The following is a 19,908-nucleotide window of genomic DNA, read 5'->3' as shown; positions in this document are numbered from 1 at the left end:
GCTGTTCCGCCATGTGTTTGTATGAGGCAAAAGAGACAGCCCAGTCCTCTGGGTGTGCTTTGTATTCCCTCTCTGCTCTGCTCTGCTCTTATGATCAGCCTAGCAGACTGCAGTGACCAGGTTACACACACACACACACACAGTCAAACCGATTCCTCAGTCCGTCTATACCCCCCATCTCTCAGCCTAGAAGAGTGGTCATCTAATTTGTCTTGCAGTGCTACTCAGCTGTACCCCACCACCACCACCCCTCCTAGGACCCACTCTGTTTACTCAGCCTGAGAACACAGTACTGCCCCGGGCTCAGACATTGTACTTCCTGTCTGTCTGTGTGGAGCCTGTGTGTGTAGCTAGTTAGCAGTGAGCTAACCATCTATGCTGATGCTGAATGGAGTTCCCCGTGGCTTGACAACCACAGTGACAAGTGTTCCTGTCATGTGACCAGAGACCTGCTGACAGAGCATTTCTCCAGATGATCTGTACTTAATGACCCCAGGAGAACAACCCATGTTACCGCGTATCTTAGACGGTGGTCTTCCACAGTGTGGGTCCAGTGTAGCCTGGCACAGTGTCTGGTATCTGAACTGGGCCTGGAGGTCACTGCTTCCTGCGTGTGGAAAGAGGAACTGCGGAAAAAAACATGTAAATGATAATAGTCATATCAGGACAGGAAGGATGTGTGTGTGTGTGTGGGGGGGGGGGGCTGGTTCCCTTGCCCTCTTCCTTTGGAACCCATGGGCTGATGTAATTGCGGGGGGGGCAGGGGGTGGGCAAAGGTGAGGGTTGAGTTGTTTTGCAGTGTACAATAACACAGAGATGGGGAGATCATACTGGCAGGCAAATCTCAAACAAAACATTGTCTCAACGTGGAGGATGGTTGGCCATGTGTGTAGCTAGGTCAGATAGCCGGCTCTGCTTGATAACAGCTGCCCAGTGGACCAGTAATGACCAGAGGGGCGAAGTCTCTTGTACGCCCACACTCTCTCCATCTCAACATTTTGACTTACTGGGCAGAAAGAGAGCGAGCACAGAGGCAAAACCAGACACACAAATCGAAGCAAATTTCTCACCTCACCTCCTTCACGCATTTCTGAGCGTCGGAGAGAAGTTATATTTAATTGGTTTCTGTCTGGGTCCTTCGTGCTTTTTCAGGCTAGTTTTCAGTATCATTAGTTGCCAGGTGTTGACAGGTACTTTTCTAGTTCTTCCATCTTTTTCTTTGAACAGTTCTCCAAGAGTAACCCCAGACATGAGGTGGACTCTGTGTGGTCAATTTTTTTTTTTTTTCTTTTTTTTTCTTGCCAGTCTTTGGCTTTCATAATAACAGACTTTCTGAGACAAGTGAGAGAGCTGGCAGACTCTGGTCTGACAGGCCCCCAGAGCACTGCAGTCACAGGTTTTACAGCTCTGTGATGAGTAGGTGCACTAACCCCCATCTCTCCCTCTCTCCCGCCCTCCCTCTCTCCCTCCCTCTCTCTCTCCCTCTCTCTCTCTCTCTCTCTCTCTCTCTCTCTCTCTTTCTCCCTCTCTCCCGCCCTCCCTCTCTCCCGCCCTCCCTCTCTCCCGCCCTCCCTCTCTCCCTCCCTCTCTCTCTCCCTCCCTCCCTCTCTCCCTCTCTCTCTCTCTCTCCCTCCCTCTCCCTCTCTCCCTCTCCCTCTCTCCATCTCCTCTTCCCCCCTCCCTCTCCCTCCCTCCTTCCTCCCCCAGGCTCTGGCAGCCAACGCAGGCACGGGGTTCGCCGTGGCGGAGCCGCAAGTCGCCATGTTCTGCGGGAAACTCAACATGCACGTGAACATCCAGACGGGCCGCTGGGAGCCCGACCCCTCCGGCAGCAGGAGCTGCGTGGAGACCAAGGAGGGCGTGATGCAGTACTGTCAGGAGGTGAGGCCCAGGGCAGCTCTGCCTCCGGCCTGCAGGGGGCGCTGCAGGGGGCGCCGCTGCACTGCAGGCTGGGGCTAACGAGCCCACGTCACAGTGCGATGGCATCCGTATTCCAGCTGGCTGACCTTGTGACTCGTTTGCAGAGGGTGCCAGGGAGTTAAGCGCTGATTAGAGAAGAGCCCCCCTGCCCCCCGCCCCCCCCGCCATGCATACAGACCCCATCATCTCGCTTCCCTCCTCTGCACTTTGTATCTGCAAACGTTGACACGCTGCAAATATTGCCGCCATCAATCACCAGGGGCTTATCTTGCAGTTTCAGATAAAGCACGGATTTCCTGTGCTCTGCCTTCCTCCAGCTCCTGGATGACATCTTATTGATGACTTTTTGATGGCATTTGAGGGGGGTGCAGATTGGGTGCTATTTCACGGTGGAGCAGATGGGTACAGGAGACCAGGAGCATGTAGAAGCACAAGCTGACTGAGCTCCACTTATCACTGCGTCTTATTCCCTCTCACATTCTCCCTTCCTTCCCATCTCTCTCTCTCTCTCTCTCTCTCTCTCTCTCTCTCTCTCTCTCTCTCTCTCTCTCTCTGTGTCTCTGTCTCTCTCTGTCTCTCTCGCTCTCTCTCTCTCTCTCTCTCTCTCTCTCTCTCTCTCTCTCTCTCTCTGTCCTTCCTCCTCACAGATGTACCCTGAACTACAGATCACAAACGTGCTGGAGGCCAACCAGCCAATCAGGATCGAGAACTGGTGCAAGAAGGAGAAGAAGCAGTGCAAAGGCCACGCCCACCTGGTGGTGCCTTACAAGTGCTTAGGTAAGCTCCTCCTCCCCTCCGCTCTGCCAGGCTTCGCCTCTGCCCCTCTGACTCGCTCTTCCGAGAGGTAGAAAGATTCTTAGGAAGGGCCTCAATGACACTACGTCTCTGGTGCAGCCATTGTCCCCGCATGTAATGAGATGTGGTCCCTGAGAGGGGTCCCTGAGAGGGGGTCCCTGAGAGGGGGTCCCTGAGAGGGGGTCCCTGAGAGGGGGTCCCTGAGAGGGGGTCCCTGAGAGGGGGTCCCTGAGATGGGGTCCCTGAGAGGGGTCCCTGACAGGGGGTCCCTGCCTGGAGATGGAGGGAGCGGTGGCCCAGCTCAGCCACGGATGCAGGTAACCAGGAGAAATATTGGCTTTGGATTTAATTGACTAATCCTGGCCTTGAGCTGCAGATTTATCAGATCCAAACTGGATGATGGTTATCATCCCTCACGACGGAGTGGGGAGGGGGGGGGGCATTGAGGAGGGGTGCGGAGGGATTTGGCGTTATTGCGGTGGGCCTTGTTGAGCAATAAAGCACTATCTTATTTTGGCCTCTTCAGACAGTGGGCATGAAGTGAGGCAGACACACAGGGGTGGTTGGTGGCAGGTCTGCGAGGAAGGAGCCCCGCCTGCTGCATTACTCCCCTCGCCTCCACTCGGCCGGCCTGTCATACACACTCCTCGCTCCACCAGCTTCCACCGTAATCAGCCACGACAACACAGCCATGCCGGGCTTTATTAAATGTCAAAGAGGCCTGGCTTTCTTTCCTGGCCAAGACCAAGGGCCTCTCTCTCTCTCTCCCTCTGCCTTAGCTCTCTCCCTCTGCCTTAGCTCTCTCCCTCTGCCTTAGCTATCTCTCTCTCTCTACCCTAGCTCTCTCTCTCTCCTCTCTCTCTCTCTCTCTCTCTCTCTCTCTCTCTCTCTCTCTCTCTCTCTCTCTCTCTCTCTCTCTCTCTCTCTCTCTCTCTCTCTCTCTCTCTCTCTCTCTCTCTCTCTCTCTCTGCACTAGCTCTCTCTCTCTCTGCACTAGCTCTCTCTCTCTCTGCCCTTTCACTCACCATCCTCTACTACTACTCCTCTCGTCTAGGAGATGGAGGTAGACAGATAAGAAACAGATATAGTACACGTCTTGTCCTTGTAGATTTTTTCTCTCTCCGTAGAACTCTCTCTCTCTTTCTTCCTTCCACTCACTCTTTCTGTAGTCCTCCCTACTTCTGCCCTCCTTATCTCGCCATGTCCTTGTGTTGATGGAGCTGTGTCGCTTTGCGGGATGAAAAAGGCCATTAGCCCCAGCGGTGGACTGTGAAATGGGCTCGCGTTGGTTTTGGGGGGGGGGGGGGGGGCGGTGGCGGCTACCTGGGTGCAGGCGATCCGCTGACAGTGCTTGTACGCTGGTCAAAGTAGAAAGCTGAGACCACTGTGCATCCAAGATGGCAGACTAGTCTCTCTCCTCCGTCTTCTGAGACTCCCTCCTCACCACCTCCATTTTGTTCTCCATTCATCCTTCCTCTTGGGCTAGGACCGGCCTCCATCAATAACCAGGACCCCTTCGTTATGATTCAGCAACAGTGCTTCTTCTCTCTTAATTAAAAAAACCCACTACCTTCCTGGGCACAATTTTTATTTATTTTTATTTTTTTTCTGCCTGTTCCTGCACATTTGTGTGACCCATGGTAGAGGGTCTACCATGGTTGTGGACTGGCATCCTATCATCAGCTGAGTTGACTCTTCTTTGGGGCGCCCAGCTGTCGTCATGGTCTACTAACAAGACGAGGACATGACGGCACAAAGCTTTGTATGCAGAGAGGGAGCGCTGGGTGACATTTGTTTATTTAGCGCAAACCCTTCATAACAAAGTTTGGTTTGAGTTGTTGAAGGTAGACAGAAGAGGTGGGAGGAGCAGGGAGGAGGAGGCGGGAGCATGGAGGAGGAGCAGGGAGGAGGAGGAGGAGGAGGAGGAGGGAGCATGGAGGAGGGAGCATGGAGGAGGAGGAGGAGGGAGGAGGAGGAGGAGGAGGGAGCATGGAGGAGGAGCAGGGAGGAGGAGGAGGGAGCAGGGGAAGAGGGAGAAGGAGGGAGCAGGAGGAGGAGGACGAGGGAGGAGCAGGGAGGAGGGAGAAGCAGGGAGGAGGAGGAGGAGGAGCAGGGAGGAGGATCAGGGAGGAGGAGCAGGGAGGAGGAGGAGGAGGAGCAGGGAGGAGGAGGGAGCAGGGAGGAGGAGGGAGCAGGGAAGAGGGAGAAGGAGGGAGCAGGAGGAGGAGGACGAGGGAGGAGCAGGGAGGAGGAGGCAGGAGCCGGGAGGAGGAGCAGGGAGAAGGAGAGTAGCAGGTAACCGGAGCCAAGCCGAGGCTGTTGTGTAAGGGGACCTGTGAGAGGGTTGGGAGGACTGTGATCATATGCTGCGTGCCGCACAGCCCACGTTTGTCATCGTACGCTCGCGGCCCATAATTCAACAGCTCTCGTTCGCAGCAAGCGTCGTCGAAGGGGGCGGGGGGGGGGGTAGGGGGTGAATTATTCATCAGACATTAGCATTCTGAGATGAGCTGGAGATTGTGAGGACTCAGCAGGCGTGTACAGTAATTACAGTAGGATAAGGTGAGACAACCTGACAAATGGACGTGTAATAGACAGGAGGAGGGAGGGGGGAGGCTAGGTAGAAGCAGCTGGACCTGAAGAACTGTGGAATCTGCACACACACACACACACACACACAGAGAGAGAGAAATAAAAAGTGAGAGAGAGAGAGAGAGAGAGATCATGTGCTGTGACTGGGGCTGTGTGAGAGAGAGAGAGAGAGAGAGAGGCCAGAGTTTTGCTGCTCTCTCGACCCGTGTTAGCGCCCTGGTCCTCAGTCACAATCCCCCTGTGTCAGACTGCAACAATGGCTCACATGAATGTGGCTTTTGTTCCCCGACTCTGTAATCCCAGTTGAATAATGTCTTTGTCTGACGGGCCGGGATAATTTTCCAGCGTTTCTTTTAATGATGTCTTAAATCAAGTAGGTAGTAGAGTGGTGCATGTTCGAGGTCGAGAGTGTGTGTGTGTGTGTGTGTGTGTCACACGTTTGTATAAATTGAAAAGGATAAGACTAAGTACAAAGACATGTCAACTGTGCTAAATCGGCGTTGCGTTTCTAAGGGTTTGGCGATTTTACAGTATGTTTTGCATTTAAAAACAAATCCCACTTAGCTCTGAGAGCTGGTCACGTAACAGCCTGTGTTTCCAGTAATCTTCCTCCCACCAGCGGGCCTGACAGGGAAGAGAGTGCCCCTCTCAGGCTTGGTCCTAAGGTGTGGGGAGGTGGGTGAGGGGAGGTGGGGAGGGGAGGTGGGTGAGTGGAGGTGGGTGTGGGGAGGGGGGAGGGGGGAGGGGAGGTGGGTGAGGGGAGGTGGGTGAGGGGAGGTGGGTGAGGGGAGGTGGGTGAAGGCGTGTGGGTGAGGGGAGGTTGGTGAGGGGAGGTTGGTGAGGGGAGGTTGGTGAGGGGAGGTGGGTGAGGGCGTGTGGGTGTGGGGAGGTGGGTGAGGGGAGGTGGGTGAGGGGAGGTGGGTGAGGGCGTGTGGGGAGGTGGGTGAGGGGGTGTGGGGAGGTGGGTGAGGGGGTGTGGGGAGGTGGGTGAGGGTGAGAGGGTGTTGGGAGGTGTGAGGGGTGTTGGGGGGTGAGGGGGTGTGGGGAGGTGGGTGAGGGGGTGTGGGGAGGTGGGTGAGGGTGAGAGGGTGTTGGGAGGTTTGAGGGGTGTTGGGGGGTGAGGGGGTGTGGGGAGGTGGTTGAGGGGGTGTGGGGAGGTGGGTGGGTGGGGGTGCGGGTGGGGGTGTTGGAGCAGGTTGGTCCTCTGGTCACCTTGAGGGTGGGGGTGTGGTGAAGGGTGTGGAGGTGATGGGGACGGACCATCACAAAGGGAGATGAGAACATATTCAAATACAGTACAGACACACACACACACACAGAAACACACACACACAGATGCACACGCACACACATACTGCAGTGCCTAAGAGGAGGAGCAGCTCCTCTCTCTCTCCACCATCCATCACCCACTGCAGTAGGACTGCGCAGGCCGTGTGCTCCTTCCCAGCAGCCAGGGCTGCGCTCGCGTGTGAGTGTGTGTAGTGGGGGAGCATAGTTTTTGTTTGAGTGTGTGCGCAAGTGTGTGCGCACACGGTGGGTACATGTTTGTGTGTGTGCAATTGAGAGAGACGCAGGGAGCGAGAGAGGAAGTCCGTGGATAACCTGAGCTGTGGTTCAGAGACTGTAGAGGAGGTCTGTTCTGGTCAGAGGCGCTCGACCCAGTGCGCTCTGCCTCAGAGAAGGATGGGGAGGGGGGTGGAAGGGGGAGACGGAGGAGGAGGAGGAGGAGGAGGAGGAGGTGTGGAATGGGTGGGGGGGGAGGTCTTGGCAGCACCCCATGGCCCTGCACCTACTGGGTGGAGATGAGAAGCAGCTGGACCTTTCTGCTATTTTCTGCTACCTTCTCTGCCTACCCTCTCATTTTCCAAAACACTGCCTTCAAACCCCTGCCTTCGCTCCTGTTCCTCCTGCTTCCCCCTGGCTGCTGCAGGCTGCCCCCCCCCCACTGTGTTGGCTCCATGGCTGACCTGTGTGAAGTGATCCTTAGCAGCCCCAGGTCTGGGTTCTGGTGAACCGCTAAATGACTCGTTAGGACGCCTCCCGGTCTTGGGTGAAGTTCCGAACCTCCATTGTGTTCTTCCCATCCTCTCCGGAGCGTTCAGAGTAGTCGTTATCCACCCCCTCCGCTCCTTTTCCCTTCCTTGCCCTTCCGTCGCTCCATCTTCAGTCTGGCTGTGATGAGTGTTTGTTTCTGTCTGAATTCTCCGTCGGCTGTGACGGCTCCATGCCACGTCTTTCATGTCCTTGTCCTCCATGTTCCACGTCAGGCCGTCACGCTGGCCCCGAAGCCTTTTGGGAGGGTCTCGCGTCTTGATTTTTACAGCTTTGTCTTTCATTTTCTATTCCGCTTCCAACGACCTCATGTCATGAATAAAACATGTGGGAAGTGAGTCATGTGAAGCCAGTGGTGAAACCTCAGAGGAGGGACCCTCGTCTGTCGAAGTGGCGTCGCGGCGGGAAACGGTTTCTGTCAGGTGCCGCCATTTTGTCGAGGCGACTCCGGTGGAGTCTCCAGGTGCGGGTCCAGATGTTCCAGTGTCACATGGCCGTACTGTCATCTCCACGCAAGGAAACTCAAAGGACCGAGGCCGGGGGGACCATGAATAATTCAAACAGTGCCCCGTTTCACTTGTCTCCTCTCTTAGTCCTTTTTTTAGCCTCTGTGAACACAATAGCTTCCAAACCCGGTGTGGGGCAGCGGAGATGCTTGTGGCCCGGTCAGCCCAAATAGTGTCCTTGATAGTGTCCTACCTGACGTCACAATGCCGTTCCGAAGCAAGGACGCGTCCGTCACTATGCCGACCTTAAATTCCTGAGATATCTACGCGTGCTAGCAGGAAACTGTCATGGTTGCTATACTGGTTACTAGGTAGGAAGTTTTGTATTTAGGCTTATTTAAACCCGTTTATTTTACTCTACTATTTAAAGTTTTCACTCGTTCGATAGCTGGTGCTAGCTAGCTTGTTGTTTTCGTCAAAAACATTACTTATTTAGCATCGATTTTAACAGAGCGGGAAGGCAACACGTATAGTATTCTACCTTCGCGCGTTGCTGTCTCGGGAATGTCGAACGGAGAGGCTCGTGGCCCGCTCTGACGGGCCTCCTGGCTGTGTGACTTGTCGTTGCAGTGGGGGAGTTCGTGAGTGATGTTCTCCTGGTGCCCGAGAAGTGCAAGTTCTTCCACAAGGAGCGCATGGACATGTGCGTCAGCCACCAGCAGTGGCACGGCGTCGCCAAGGAGGTAAGTTCTGGGGAGGAAGAGGGGGAAGGGAGGTGGAGAGGGGTGGGAGGTGGAGGGAGGAGGTTGGAGCACCGTGAAGCTATGTTTCACTGTAACACTATCTCAGAGATAGCAAGCTAATGGATGAGATTCAGACAAGGGCACAGTTGTCCTTCTGTCGGAGGGATTTTTTGTTGTTGTTGAACTTTCCATGTGAAATCAGAGGATCAGCATTTTCGATTTTCCCTATCCTCGCGCTCTCTTTTGCTTTTATTTCTAGTTCCTCTCTCTCTTTCTGTTTTAGTCTCTCATTTACTTTCTCTCTCTCTCTCCTTTGGTTTCATTCTTAGTTCCTCACTCACTTCCTCTTTCTCTGTTTATCTCTCTCTCTCTCTGTTTCTCTCTGTTTCTCTCTCTCTCTCTCTCTCTCTCTCTCTCTCTCTCTCCCCTTACCTGTCTGTGAGAGTCTCAGGGGCCTCCTGATCCCAGGCTCATTCTGAGTCCCTCACATTTCAGCAGCTAATCAGATTAGTGTTGTGGCTGCTAGACAGCTAATCCCCCCTCCTCCCCCCTCCTGGCTGGCTGCACCTTCCACCCCAGATCCGTGATAGGCCCCCAGATCCCTCATGGGCCCCCCAGGGGCCCCCAGGGGCCCCAGCCTAGGAAGATGGCAACATCAGGCCTGGCACTCTGCTCCTCCAATGTATATTCTTCATAACACATTATATCTCCCTCAGTCTATGTGTTATATCCAGGTCTAGCTCCTGTGACAGCTGGTGACAGTAAAACTTAACAATAGCTGTTATTGTAGCCAAGCTTTGTAAACTCTAATGAGCGCTCCTCCTGGAAGCCGGGCCTGATTTTGATCAGGGCAGAGAGGACTGTGAACCTTCTCTTCGCTCAGTTCCGCTCCATGGAATCGTTAATATCCCTCATCTCCTCCCCTGTCCTTGTCCCTCGCAGGCCTGTGCCAAGGGCTCCATGGTCCTGCACAGCTACGGCATGCTGCTTCCCTGTGGCATCGACAAGTTCCACGGCACCGAGTACGTGTGCTGCCCCTCGTCTCGCGCCGGGGAGCCCGCCGCCCCCGCCCTGACCTCCCAGGAGGCGGAGGACGAAGAGGAGGACCAGGAGATTGAAGAGACGGATCTGGATGAAGACGAGCCCGTGGAGGAGAGGTGGGTGTGTGTGTGGGTGTGTGAGGCGTCTCCCGAGCGACTGGTCTCAGACGCTCGTACGGGGACGCGCATCACTGGCCATCTGGATAAACGAAAGTGTCATGACATTGACCTATGACAGCTGCGTTGTCTAATCTGATAAATCATTCCCCTCGCGCTCGCCCTCCACTCAATCTCCTCTGCCTCGCCCCCTCGCTCCCTCTATATCTGCCTCCCTTCCTCCCTCTCCCTCCGTCTCTTTGTGCCTCCGTCAGCGTGGCACCCGTGGACGAGCAGCTCTCCCAGAGAGAGGAGCCGGAGGAGGACGAGGAGGACGAAGACGAGGAGGACGAGGAGGACGAGGATGAGTACCACTACGTGTACGAGGACGAGGAGGCAGACCGGGAGGAGGACGCCAAGGAGCGCCTCCCCGAGAGCCAGGACGAGGACAAGACCCTGGAGGAGGTGAAAGGTGTGTGCGCGCGCGCTCTCATCCTCCACCTTCGCTCTTACGTCCTCTCTCTCCCCCTTCTCTCCAGGCACCTCACCTCTCAAGTACAAATGCAATCAACCCCTTTCTCGCACCACAGACAATTACCTCCGATTCTCTCCCATCAGCCAGACTGTAATTAGATAAGTGTGTGCGTCCGTGAAGAGCTTCTCCTTCGGTGCACCGAAACTATCGTGCTGTGCTGCAGCACTCTGCAGGAATCGAGGCCCATTACTTTCAGCATTTGCTTCCATTTCTGGCATTGAAGGTTTCATGTTGGCATCATCCTACCCCAAGTCTATCAACATTATCAACACTGCCAATGTTTTATATACTTGTATTCACAGGCTAATTCATTCATGCTTTGATTGCAGCTATTTCTAGTGGTCGAACACTGCAGAGGTGTTTGGTGGCAGACGTTGGTTGGGAGGTTTGACTGTGAATGAATGAAGGAGGGTTATTGTGGAGGTGTGGCCCCTCGTGGGCGGATGCTCTAACGGCTGTCCCCTGGCAGCGGTGTGTGCGCTGGAGGCAGAGACGGGCCCCTGCCGGGCCTCCATGTTCCGCTGGCACTTCGACTTGAGCCAGAAGAAGTGCGTTCGTTTCGTGTACGGGGGCTGCGCCGGCAACCGCAACAATTTCGACTCCGAGGAGTACTGCATGGCCGTGTGCAAGCGCCTGAGTAAGTCTCACGCGACGGAGGCCGGCTGGACGACTCCTCCCTCCCTCCCTCCTTCTCTCTCTCTGTTTCTGCTTCAGACACACTAGCCGTAGAGACTTGCTGCTAACAGGACCACCGAGACCAACACGCTTCATCTAACGACACCTCTTTCTCACATGTAAACGCTAACCAAACTAACGTGGCTACCTTCGCCACAACGGCCCCGTATAGCCCTCTAAAACATGTCCTACTGACCGGTCTCCTCATCTACCCCACTGCGCACTGTCCACAGCAGCACGCAGACCAACTCGACAACACTGAGTGCTCTGGACGCCTGTCTTCCTGTCCTCCCGCTCGCCCCGTGTTCAGACCTTCCCTCCCTGTTCCTCCCGTCTGTCTGTCAGCGATCTGTCCTCCTGCTCTCCGCCTTAGCCCCGCCTCTCTGCTCTCTCCGCCTTAGCCCCGCCTCTCTCTGCTCTAGACAAGCGCCAGAGAAAACGGAACACCGCGGAAGAAGCCTCATCCATCATTTATAGCGGTAGCGGTTAGGACATTTTGTCCGCGTTTGAAACCTACGGCTGAGTCGCTTCTTCGAGGTAGGGAAGCGGGGCGACGGGACGCGGCCTCGGCGTATTGTTGATACGATTCAGCCGTTAGGGCTCTCGCTGCTTCTGATACTGACGCTTTTGTCAAGCCCAGACTTGGAGTGGAACTTCTCTTTTGTAACGAGGCCGCCAGCAGAGACGCCCAAAGATATATTAAGATCGAAGTTAAGAGATGTCCTGAGGTCTCAGACAGAAATATCTCTCTTGCCGTTATAAGACCCGGCCTGTCAGAAGACCCCGAATGGCAGCACGAGAGAAATCTAAAAGGAAAGACTGTCAGTTTCTCTCAGAGTTCCAGAGGGTCGAGGGTTTCTGGGACGAGATGCTTTGCGTGTGGGGAATCTTCCTGTCTAACCTCAGTGTGGGTTTCACTTTGTGTTCAGCTGTCTCTGCCAAGTCCACCTGTCTTGTCTGTACGTCTGCTTGTGTCTGCACATCTGTGGTGGGCTCTGTTTGGTCTCTGGTCAGTCGGTCTGTCTGCTTGCCTGTCTGGGCAGCTGCCTCTCTCCCACTGAAGCCCCTCCTGTCTGTCCTCAGCGGTGCCCCCCACACCTCAGCCCACCGACGACGTGGACGTGTACTTCGAGACCCCCGCTGACGACAGGGAGCACAGCCGCTTCCAGAAGGCCAAGGAGCAGCTGGAGATCAGGCACCGCAACCACATGGAGAGAGTGAGGAGATATAGTACTGTTCTACACACCTGTACTACACACCTACACTAACCTCTAGGGGTGGGAATCTTTGGTACCTCACGAATCGAATCGATTAAAAATCCTATTTTTTTTGCGATTTTTTTTTTTAATAAAAGGAAAAAATATTTTTTATAAGAAAAGTAAAATCGATAAAAAAATATATATATATATATATAATCGCGCAGAGGCCACCCTTACTAGTGTCTGCTAGCCTCCAATACACTCCTACACTAGACTAAACTCCACTCTTACACTAGCCTAAACTCCACTCCTACACTACACATTCTTCTCTAGTCTACACTGTGGCTGGTTCACACTGTACTCACCCTGGGTACACACCCTGGATAGCTAGCCTATCTATCAACACCAGACCCAAAGTACAATAAACTTATCTCTTTCTCTCTGTATTTTGTATTCTTTCTCCTTCTCCCCCTCCCCCTTCCCTCCCCCTCCCTCCCTCTCCCCCTCCCTCCCTCTCCCTCCCTCCCCCTCTCCCTCCCCCTCCCTCCCTCCCTCCCTCCCTCTCCCTCTCCCTCCCTCCCTCCCCCTCTCCCTCCCTCCCTCCCTCCCTCCCCCTTCCCCCTCCCCCTCCCTCCCTCTCCCTCCCTCCCCCTCTCCCTCCCTCCCCCTCCCCCTCTCCCTCCCTCCCCCTCTCCCTCCCCCTCTCCCTCCCTCCCTCTCCCTCCCTCCAGGTGAGGAAGGAGTGGGAGGATGCCGAGCGTCAGGGTAAGAACCTGCCCAAGGCTGAGAGGCAGACTCTGATCCAGGTAAGACACTGATCCCCCCCCATCGGTCCCTTTGTTTGGGTGCGAGCAGAGATATGGCAGCTTACAAGACCTGGAGCTCTAACCACGTAGCCCATTAAAACAACTAACTAACCCTAACCCTAACAGCAGCCTGCCTGGCCTGGCTGTCGCTGGAAGGGTACATTCAGTCTGTTTCTGAATCAGGAAGCTTTTAAATGAGTCTTTTGGTCCCCTGGTGAGCCGAGGGAGAAGCTAAATGAGACCGAGAGACTGTGTGTGTGTGTGTGTGTGTGTGTGTGTGTGTGTGTGTGTGTGTGTGTGTGTGTGTGTGTGTGTGTGTGTGTGTGTGTGTGTGTGTGTGTGTGTGTGTGTGTGTGTGTGTGTGTGTGTGTGTGTGTGTGTGTGTGTGTGTGTGTGTGTGTGTGTGTGTGTGTGTGTGTGTGTGTGTGCGTTTACAATAGGCAGTTTCTTCTGTGTGTGTGTGAGATGGTAGTCGTGGTTTTATCAGGTTGTTGTGCGTGTTGAAGCAGGCGGTCCTCTCAGTGTGTTGCTGTGTGTGTGCAGCGCTTTCAGACCATAGTGGAGTCTCTGGAGGAGGAGGCAGCCAGTCAGAAGCAGCAGCTGGTGGAGACCCACCTGGCCCGCGTGGAGGCCATGCTCAATGACCGCCGCCGCCTCACCCTGGAGAACTACCTGGCCGCCCTGCAGGCCGACCCTCCCAGGGTAGGAAGCCCCCCCCCACACACCGGGGCCTCGCTGTTATTGGAGGGATCTCTCTGTTTACTTCCTGTATCCATGTTTCCATTTCTTTACTTCTTTGTCTATCTTCTGTTTCTCTTTCATTTCTTCTCTGTCTCTTTCTCTCTCTATCTGTCTCCCTGTCTCTGTCTTTCTGTCTCACACACACACACACACACACACAAACTCTGTCAATAGTGAAAGGATGGCTTACTGTTCTTCCTAATCTGACATCCCATCACAGCGGCCTTCTTAAGTCGACTACCAATGCCCCATCAGAGGAATGGATTACTCCAGCCTAAAACGATACACACACACATCCAAATCCTCAACCTGCACAAAGTCAATCACATTTGAACCATCGTCCATAATCCCCAATTCATGTTTTATTTCTCTAATCTAATATCAGTTAGATCCTCTTGCCAGCACATGGCCTGCCAGTGGGATACTGCCCCGGGGTGCTGGCCTGTCTAACCTCCCCCCCTCTCTCTCTCCCAGCCCCACCGCATCCTGCAGGCCCTCAGGAGATACGTCCGCGCAGAGAACAAGGATCGTCAACACACCATCCGCCACTACCAGCACGTCCTCGCTGTAGACCCTGAGAAGGCTGCCCAGATGAAGTCTCAGGTACCTGTGGTCTGGTCTGGTGTGGTTGTCCAGAAGTTGCTCAGAGACACATTTTGAAGACCAAATTGCTCTTTCCTCTGCCAGGGAGCTCCTGTGTAGCTGTTGAGCTTTGCAGCAGTGAATGTGTTCTCTATAGCCTGGCCTGACAGGAGGGAAGATTGTAATTCACTAAAGCTCCAGATGGAGATTAGCATTGCACGGGTCTTGTATAATGCCGGGCCGAAATCCGCTTCCATGGATTGAACTGGATGGTCTTTTGTCAGGCATGCCAGGCTCTGTGACAAACCTTTCAAGTGTGTTATATACCGTTCGTATCATAGACGCTATCAGCCATTAGCTATGAAAGCAGTGACCTTGGGCTGGGAGAGAGAGAGCGAGAGAGGGAGAGTGCGAGACTGGGGAGAGCAGCAGGGAGACAGAGACTCTGGGGAGAGCAGCAGGGAGACAGAGACTCTGGGGAGAGCAGCAGGGAGACTGAGAGAGACAGAGACAGACAGAGAGAGACTCTGGGGAGAGCAGCAGGGAGACAGAGACTCTGGGGAGAGCAGCAGGGAGACTGAGAGAGACAGAGACAGACAGACAGAGACTCTGGGGAGAGCAGCAGGGAGACAGACAGAGACTCTGGGGAGAGCAGCAGGGAGACAGACAGAGACTCTGGGGAGAGCAGCAGGGAGACAGAGAGAGACTCTGGGGAGAGCAGCAGGGAGACAGACAGAGACTCTGGGGAGAGCAGCAGGGAGACAGACAGAGACTCTGGGGAGAGCAGCAGGGAGACAGACAGAGACTCTGGGGAGAGCAGCAGGGAGACAGACAGAGACTCTGGGGAGAGCAGCAGGGAGACAGACAGAGACTCTGGGGAGAGCAGCAGGGAGACAGACAGAGACTCTGGGGAGAGCAGCAGGGAGACAGACAGAGACTCTGGGGAGAGCAGCAGGGAGACAGACAGAGACTCTGGGGAGAGCAGCAGGGAGACAGACAGAGACTCTGGGGAGAGCAGCAGGGAGACAGACAGAGACTCTGGGGAGAGCAGCAGGGAGACAGACAGAGACTCTGGGGAGAGCAGCAGGGACACAGACAGAGAGACAGAGACAGACAGAGAGAGACTCTGGGGAGAGCAGCAGGGAGACTGAAGGTGGTCGTGGGAAGCTGAACACGGTGGCTGGGCTTATTTCAGCTGCTTATTTTCAGCTGCTCAGTTCCTGTTTATATTTTGATGTTGGCTGAGGTCTGTCTCAACTCCTATCAGTGGCCTTGGCGTTGCGCTCGGCAACAAAGCAGACTCAACATTTCCATTGCTTTGGTCTGCTTCCCGGCCGATGGAACACGTGACTCCCAGAGTACAGTATGTGGTGAGATCGCCCATTGTGTCAGGCAATCTGCCGTTCCTGTGCTTTTTATATAACAGTCTGATTGGAGTGTCAGGGGATAAACGTCGCTCTGTTTCACCTAAGCTCCTGAAGCCGCTGGTCTAGCTCAGGTAGGGGAAACCGCTGAAGCTAAATCTCTCCGCTAACACTGGAACATGTCAATTTGTTCTGAAGTTGTTTGTCAAACATCAACAGTGGGTGCAGTGGGGGAACGGCGGTTATTCCCATCCTCCCTTACTAAGGCACATTACTGCCACCTGTTGCCGGTTCTGGGGTACCACATTCGCTCCAAGGACAAAGACGGCGGTGTGGTTCCTCCTGCCGTCGCCATTGAACACAGTTTATGCTGTGCCACCTGTGATTTCAACACTCGTTCACATGACTTTACATAACATGTTTCTGTTTTTGTTATTCGGATTTGCGCCACCTCTTACCTTCAAGTCCGCTATTCTCTCTGGGCCCTGATGCTGTGATGCTGTGATGCTGTGATGCTGTGATGCTGTGATGCTGTGATGCTGTGATGATGTGATGCTGTGATGCTGTGATGCTGTGATGCTGTGATGCTGTGATGCTGTGATGCTGTGATGATGTGATGATGTGATGCTGTGATGCTGTGATGCTGTGATGATGTGATGCTGTGATGATGTGATGCTGTGATGCTGTGATGCTGTGATGATGTGATGCTGACCCTGTACCTTTGTGTTCCCTCCCTGCCAGGTGATGACCCACCTGCGTGTGATCGAGGAGCGCATGAACCAGAGCCTGTCCCTCCTCTACAAGGTGCCCCACGTGGGCGAGGAGATCCAGGATGAGATCGGTGAGTGACGCCGCCGCTCCCTCGGCCTCAGCCTCTGCCTCAGCCTCAGCCTCTGCCGCTCCCTCTGCCTCAGCACCGAGGAAGGGGGAAGGAGGCGAGAGCCCTCGGTGGAAGACACTGAACTTGTATCAGCTATAACGTTCTCTTCCTACTCGATACAAAGGATCGACTCGTGCAAGTTGACGGGAAGTTATTATGCCGTACGGTTTAAAACTTTTTTCAAAGGCCAATGTTGACATAATTCTCCGAAATATAGAGAGCCTACTCCCTCTGCTTGTACTGTAAACCAATTATCAGAGAGTAAAATGTCTTTGTCTGGTGGAGAGGTGGAGGAGAGAGGGGCTAATGGAGCTTGTCTGTGAATCCCTCAGCTGGAGAAGCTACCAGCACAATTACATTTAGAAACTCTGCACTGCAGCATTTGGACGACTTTAGTCTGAGCGAGCAGGAGCTGCAGACAGACGGGTCTGGCTGTGAGGTGTCTCTGGCGTGTGTGTGTGTGTGTGTGTGCGTGCGTGTTCTTAGACGCCGTTCATAAAAGGAGTCATAACACGGTGTGCAGCACAGATTAAAGAGGAGCTCATGACAGAACTGGGTCAACTCTCTCTCTGCATCCAGCAGGCAGACCTGCAGATCTATGGGGGGAATGGCACTCTGTTACATGCACACATACACACACACACACACTCCATTAGAGTTTAAAGAAGTGGATTTTTTTCTACGGTATTAGGATGATTGCTGTGGGGAGTGGGAGGCGAGGGGGTTGTAATTGGATTGAAGCTCATCCTGTTCATTACTGTCTTGTTCCTGGTTGAAAGCTGTCGGAGTGTCTGCTCACCTGTTCCCCCCCCCCCCCCCCTCTGCAGACGAGCTCCTCCAGGAGCAGAAGGCTGACATGGACCAGTTCCTGTCCTCCATCTCCGAGTCCCAGCCGGACGTCACCGTGTCGTCCGAGGAGAGCATGGAGCTGCCGGCCTCCGAGGGCAAGCCGTACAGGCCCTTCCAGGTCACCTCCCTGGGGTCCCACTCTGACCCAGAGGGTGAGAAGCCCCACCCCTTACACACACACACACACACACACATCCTCACCACATACGATGGCCCACGTTACACAGTCACCCTGTTACACCCGCCCACTATTAGCACTCTGCCTTCAAAGAAACACAAGAGCCACTCGTAAGGAGTGTTGTCACGGAGCGACACCGATTGAACTGCTGGTGTTGTGTATATCTGAGGGACAGGAGATGGCTCCTGGACGTAGTGACCGTGGCTGGGCCAGCAAGTGTGTCTGGGAGATGTTCTTATCTGAGCCAGAGAGTGCTCAGAGCGGCCCAGCCTTCAACACGACGCCATTGAAGTTTGAATCAACTCCCAACGCCCCCGGCTCCGTCGCAGAGCTCGAGCCAAAGCGCTTTGAAAATGTTTTTCCCAGCGACACATTGCTTCTCTCCCCATGTCACGTTTGTTTCCGGACAAAAGATCTGATTCTTTCTTTTGAAAGAATCTGGTGAGGTGGGGGGAACGCACCAATTGGAAGGTTGAAAGAAAATTCGTTTTTTACAGAATTACCATGCCAGCACCTAGCAGGAATTGGCCAGTTTTGAAACTGCTTTTCTCTTGATTTGGGTTATCTCTCATCCCGGAAGCTTTCCCTGCAGGAGTTCGCTCTCGATCGTTTAACACAGCTTGATGAATCCAGCCTTTTCTCTGCTCACCTAGGTTTTCTCTTTTTTTCTCCTTTTTTCCCTTTTCCGTTTTTTCTTTCTATCAGACTCCCCACGTGCCTTCAAGAAAGGTTGGTGTCTACTCCCTCTTTTTTTCCTCTCTTCCCCCTGTTCCTCATCTCCCATCTGGCATCCCCTACATCTGTTGTTCTCTCCATCCTTCCTTTGTTGAAATCTGTAATCGTCTATCTTTCCCTGGCTATGTTTTTTTCCAATGCACTCACGGCCATGTTATCGTCCTGTTCACTCTTCCAGTCCTCTGTGTGGTGTCCCCACCTGGGCCTCCTGATCAGACAGGCTCTATGTTCAGCCCTGCAGTATCGCTACCTGGTTCTTAGGAACTGGAGCCAGACTTGTCAGAACAACCCAGACACAAGGTCACAGCAGCCCCTCTCTCAGGCCAGAGAGACCCCACCTCCCCCCCACCTCCCCCCCACCCCCTTTTCCCCGTTACCACATCCTCTCAACATTTGTTAAAGTGCTCCCCTTAATTAGCCCATCTCCTCCCCCCGCCCCTCTCCTCCCCCGCCCCTCTCCTCCCCCGCCCCTCTCCTCCCCCGCCCCTCTCCTCCCCCCGCCCCTCTCCTCCCCCCGCCCCTCTCCTCCCCCCGCCCCTCTCCTCCTCCCCCCGCCCCTCTCCTCCCCCGCCCCGCCCCTCTCCTCCCCCCCCCCCTCTCCTCCGCCGCCCCTCTCCTCCCCCGCCCCTCTCCTCCCCTGCCCCTCCCCTGCCCATCCCTGCTTGGAGATCTGTGATTTACTATCCCTGTCTGGGACACAGTGTTTCCAATGACCCACAGCCAAGCTTCAATCGGCCCAATTTGTTCTCTGGGAAACTGAGTGGAAAACTCCCCCCGGTCAGATCAGGGTTTCATTCACCTCGGGGGGGTTTCAACCGCCGAGCTTACAAGCCCTGCCCCACCTTGATTCTCTTGTCCTCGTATTATATTATATGACACATTCTACGACTCCATATCAACGTTATATGATAGCAGGTGCTTTTTCCTTCTGCGAGCCTCTCTCTCCTGGTCTTAGTAAGCCCCTGTGACTGTGCTCTGTAGATGTGTGTGTAACTTTTGTCTGTTCGTCCTCCGGTGTATTGTGCTAGCCCAGACTGTGGTGTTACATTGTCCTGCGATAGCGGAGGGATTACTGTCAGGGGCTGACGGTGACGGCCAGTGCTGTAGCCAGCCGGAGAACGCGGGGCGCGCGCCAGCACTGCCGCCCGCAGTAAACATGCGTCATTGTTCTCTCGCTAAATCCGACAGTTCTTGGTTATTGTGCTAATCCTGCTGTAATGGTGTCTGCAGCAGCAGCAGGAGTTAGAGAGTCCTGGCCAGACAGATCTCCTCAGCATGTCACTTAGACCAGGAGCTCACTACAGCTGCTCTCTCTTCTCACCTGATTTATTCATGGGATATTTGACACGGATATTAATAGATACTTTGCCTTTCAAAAGTAAAATCTAATAGAAAGCTACGAGTTTCATAGCAGTAACATTTGACTCCTTGGCTCCTTGTCATGAACACAGTGTGTTCGAATGTTGGCTTTTACGGACGATCGTCCCTTCCTTGTTTGGAGGACTGAGCAGACGCCGACATGCTAACACGCTAACACAGCCCATGGCGATGGTGCTCTCGATCTGCCCGTGTGTCTATGGACGCGCCACAGTTCACCGAGGTGACCTCCACACACTGACTGAAGGCAGCCATTGTAGGGGATGTGCTGTCATCATGTGCATGTGACTGGAGGGCACCACG

At 54.3% G+C, this 19,908-nt stretch overlaps 1 protein-coding gene across 6 annotated transcripts in view; it reads left to right on the top strand.

Annotated features, from left to right (window-relative positions):
• aplp2 (amyloid beta (A4) precursor-like protein 2) overlaps nucleotides 1–19,908 on the top strand; it is a 38,006-nt gene that overhangs the window by 13,564 nt on the left and 4,534 nt on the right. For 2 of the 6 annotated variants that reach the window (XM_084673866.1, XM_084673863.1), the window contains exons 2-14: nucleotides 1,708–1,881; nucleotides 2,568–2,697; nucleotides 8,436–8,548; nucleotides 9,491–9,705; nucleotides 9,960–10,156; nucleotides 10,689–10,856; nucleotides 11,978–12,111; nucleotides 12,825–12,899; nucleotides 13,443–13,601; nucleotides 14,115–14,243; nucleotides 16,328–16,427; nucleotides 17,294–17,467; nucleotides 18,199–18,222. In XM_084673866.1, the coding sequence (XP_084529992.1) occupies nucleotides 1,708–1,881; nucleotides 2,568–2,697; nucleotides 8,436–8,548; nucleotides 9,491–9,705; nucleotides 9,960–10,156; nucleotides 10,689–10,856; nucleotides 11,978–12,111; nucleotides 12,825–12,899; nucleotides 13,443–13,601; nucleotides 14,115–14,243; nucleotides 16,328–16,427; nucleotides 17,294–17,467; nucleotides 18,199–18,222 (1,792 nt within the window). The remainder of the gene's footprint in view (nucleotides 1–1,707; nucleotides 1,882–2,567; nucleotides 2,698–8,435; nucleotides 8,549–9,490; nucleotides 9,706–9,959; nucleotides 10,157–10,688; nucleotides 10,857–11,977; nucleotides 12,112–12,824; nucleotides 12,900–13,442; nucleotides 13,602–14,114; nucleotides 14,244–16,327; nucleotides 16,428–17,293; nucleotides 17,468–18,198; nucleotides 18,223–19,908) is intronic. The other 4 variants (XM_084673867.1, XM_084673865.1, XM_084673864.1 and 1 more) reach the window with 3 other exon arrangements.

The sequence above is a fragment of the Hypomesus nipponensis genome, chromosome 15 (genome assembly GCF_054491055.1).
Source record: "Hypomesus nipponensis isolate SF chromosome 15, ASM5449105v1, whole genome shotgun sequence".
Lineage (NCBI taxonomy): Eukaryota > Metazoa > Chordata > Actinopteri > Osmeriformes > Osmeridae > Hypomesus > Hypomesus nipponensis.
Note: the sequence above shows the minus strand (reverse complement) of the source record. Positions and strands in the feature narration are given on the sequence as shown.